This window comes from Microcaecilia unicolor, chromosome 14, assembly GCF_901765095.1.
Source record: "Microcaecilia unicolor chromosome 14, aMicUni1.1, whole genome shotgun sequence".
Taxonomy (NCBI): Eukaryota; Metazoa; Chordata; class Amphibia; order Gymnophiona; family Siphonopidae; genus Microcaecilia; species Microcaecilia unicolor.
Window position 1 is genome coordinate 32,769,969 of NC_044044.1, and position 3,584 is coordinate 32,773,552.

Consider the following 3,584-nt stretch of genomic DNA (forward strand, 5'->3'; position numbering starts at 1 on the left):
TTAACTAAACCTATGAATAAGAAGTAGCTTTGATTATATTACAGGGTTATTTTATTTTAAATATGGGCTGGGGGAGAGGAGGGGAGAAGGTTACTTTTCTTGATCTTGGGTTTGTTCATACTTTTGTTCCATGAGAAGACTTTCTATCTCGCTGCAGTCACCCAACAGTGGATTGATTGCTGAATATTGAAGTTGATTTCTATCAGTTAGATTGATCATGTTATTATGTTTCTCTGAATGTCTCAGTGGTTAACGTATTTCATGTCTACAGGTCTTGTGTTCATAGAATGATTGTATATGTCATATATTTCTTTGTGTGTCTTCTTCTCTTCTCAGTAACCATGGAAGAGCCAAATATCACCAGAGTGACAGAATTCATTATTCTGGGGTTTTCTGAATTTCCAGATCTGCAAATCCCTCTTTTCCTTTTGTTTTTCCTGATTTACCTGATCATCCTGATGGGGAACCTCACTATAATAACCGTGACGTGCCTGGACCCTCGTCTGCACACCCCCATGTACTTTTTCCTCTGTAACTTGTCCTTCCTTGATATCTCTTACACCTCAGTCACCCTCCCCAAACTGCTAGATATCTCCCTAAGAAAGAGGCAGCATATTTCTGCAGTTGGGTGTTTCACACAGTTATACTTTTACTTGTTCTTAATAGGTGTCGAATATATTTTGCTTACAGTCATGGCTTATGATCGTTATGTTGCGATATGTCACCCTTTGCGTTACACTATGATCATGAATTGGAAACTCTGTGGAATGATGGCTGCAGGGACCTGGATCATGGGCTTTATAGAAACAGTGACCCACATTATACTTATATCTCATTTCTCTTATTGTGGGTCCAATGTGATTAACCATTTCTTCTGTGATCTCTCAGCATTGTTGAAACTCTCCTGTTCCAGCACCTCCATCATTGATCATGTGACTTACATCTTGGCCGTGTTTGTAGAGCTGCCTTGCTTTGCCTTAACTTTGATATCTTATGTCTACATTGTCTCCACCATTTTGAGGATCCGTTCCTCGGAGGGGAGACGAAAAGCCTTCTCCACCTGTTCTTCCCACCTCACAATCGTTCTTCTTTTCTATGGGACTCTCACATGTTTGTATGTCAGACCATCATCCACGCAGTCAGTGGATCAAAACAGAGCATTTTCTGTACTGTACATCGCTTTTGTTCCCATGTTTAACCCTGTAATTTACAGTCTAAAAAACAGAGAGGTCAAAGAAGCCCTGAGAAGAGTTTTCAGTAGATATAAGTAATATTTTCTATGCATTAATCACCAAATTATAGAAGATATATGACTCAAGATATGATTTTTTTAAATTGTATTATTTGTTATGCAGTTTGGCCTTTTCACATTATTATGTGCTTAACACCAAGGTCCATAAGCTCAATATCCCATGTCTGACACTGGCTAGTCTGGTTCACAAGTACCTGGCAGATTTCAAAAAGTAGAGTAGTGACCTCTTTGGGATAGAAGTGATCCCCAATCACTCCTGCCCCTGCCAGTTCCGCAGTCAAAATGTCTGCCATGACTTGGCAAGACTGCCACAGGAGGTCACTGCAGCCATTTTGAGATTGGAATCAGCATGGACGGGAGCAACTGGATTGCGTTTGCATAAATGATTAGAATAGTGCCAAATATTCACCTAACTGATGTTCTGTAACTACACATATCTTAAATAGTGCGTAATGGAAACAGGATGCTGGGCTTGATGGACCTTTGGTCTGTCCCAGTGTGGCAATACTTGTGTGCACCCTACCCCTCTGCTGCTAACAGTGGCCAATCCAGGTCACAAATATCTGGCAAGATCCTGAAAAAGTTCAATATATTTTATGCTGCTTATCCCAGAAATAGCAGTGGATTTTCCCCAAGTCAATTTAATAATGGTCTATGGACTTTTCCTTTAGGAAGCCAATCAGGCCTTTTTTTAAACCCCACTAAGCTAACCGCCTTTACCACATGAATTCCAGAGTTTAATTACACGTGCTGTAAGTACTCGTGCACTCACTTGCATCTCCAGCCTGTTCAGCTAATATTCTATCTAGAATAGCTTCCAATCAAGGACCCCCTGTAGGAACCCTTAGAGCAGTGTTTTCCCAAGTCCGGTCCTGAAGTACCCCTTGCCAGTCAGGTTTTCAGGATATCCACAATGAATATGCATGAAAGAGATTTGCATATAATGGAGGCAGTGTGTGTGAATCAAACTCATGCATATTCATTGTGGATATCCTGAAAACCTGACTGGCAAAGAGTACTCCAGGACCGGACTTGGGAAAAAACTGCCTTACAGTATGAATTAGCCAACAGTTAGCCAACTCCAGACTTTGCACCTTCTGTCTCGCTGCACCCTACGCCTGGAATAAACTTCCTGAGCCCTACGTCTTGCCCCATCCTTGGCCACCTTTAAATCTAGACTGAAAACCCACCTCTTTAACATTGCTTTTGACTTGTAACCACTTGTAACCACTCGCCTCCACCTACCCTCCTCTCTTCCTTCCCGTTCACATTAATTGATTTGATTTGCTTACTTTATTTATTTTTTGTCTATTAGATTGTAAGCTCTTTGAGCAGGGACTATCTTTCTTCTATGTTTGTACAGCGCTGCGTATGCCTTGTAGCGCTATAGAAATGCTAAATAGTAGTAGTAGTAGTAGTAGTAAAAGGACACCTCCGTTACTGTGTGTCCCTTCTCGAGTACTGCACTATTTGCAGCATGCCTTATAATAGAATCCCCAGAACGACGACTACTAATATGAGGGAATTTTCCCATGTACGTCCTTGTGCATTGATTGTTTAATCATTTTAATCCTCTTTCTTTCTGCAAATTGAAGCCCAGTTCTTTTAGAGACTTTGGTTAGGTATTTTTATTGTCCAGGTACTTTTATGGTTTTTCGTATTATTTGTATTGCCTGTATTTTATATGATTTGTGAACTGCCTTGTAGCCAACAGGAACTGTGATATATTAGCTTTGAAATCAATAAAAAAAACAACGTATAAACATTCTCTTTGCTTTGTAGCCATTGCTACTTCAATATACTGTGTAGTCCACTATCAGGCTTATTTTCGAAAGAGAAGGACGCCCATCTTTCGACACAAATCAGAAGGAAGATGGGCGTCGTTCTCACAGGGTCCTCCAAATCGGCATAATCGAAAGCCGATTTTGGGCGTCCCCAACTGCTTTCCGTCGCGGGGATGACCAAAGTTCATGGGGGCGTGTCGGAGGCGTAGCGAAGGCGGGACTTGGGCGTGCCTAACACATGGGCGTCCTCGACCCATAATGGAAAAAAAAGGGCGTCCCTGACGAGCACTTGGACGACTTTACCTGGTCCTTTTTTTCTTATGACCAAGCCACAAAAAGGTGCCCGAACTGACCAGATGACCACCGGAAAGAATCGGGGATCACCTCCCCTTACTCCCCCAGTGGTCACTAACCCCCTCCCACCCTCAAAAATATCTTTCAAATGTCATACTCAGGTCCATCACAGCAGTATGCAGGTCCCTAGAGCAGTTTTAGTGGGTGCAGTGCACTTCAGGCAGGCGGACCCAGGCCCATCCCCCCCCTATCTG

General features: G+C 42.3%; 1 protein-coding gene across 1 annotated transcript; it reads left to right on the top strand.

Moving 5' to 3' along the window:
* The first annotated feature begins 341 nt into the window (after positions 1–341).
* Positions 342–1,271, top strand: LOC115457416 (olfactory receptor 5V1-like). Its single transcript, XM_030186834.1, has one exon. The coding sequence runs from the start codon at positions 342–344 to the stop codon at positions 1,269–1,271; it is 930 nt and encodes a 309-aa protein (XP_030042694.1).
* Positions 1,272–3,584: the final 2,313 nt, after the last annotated feature.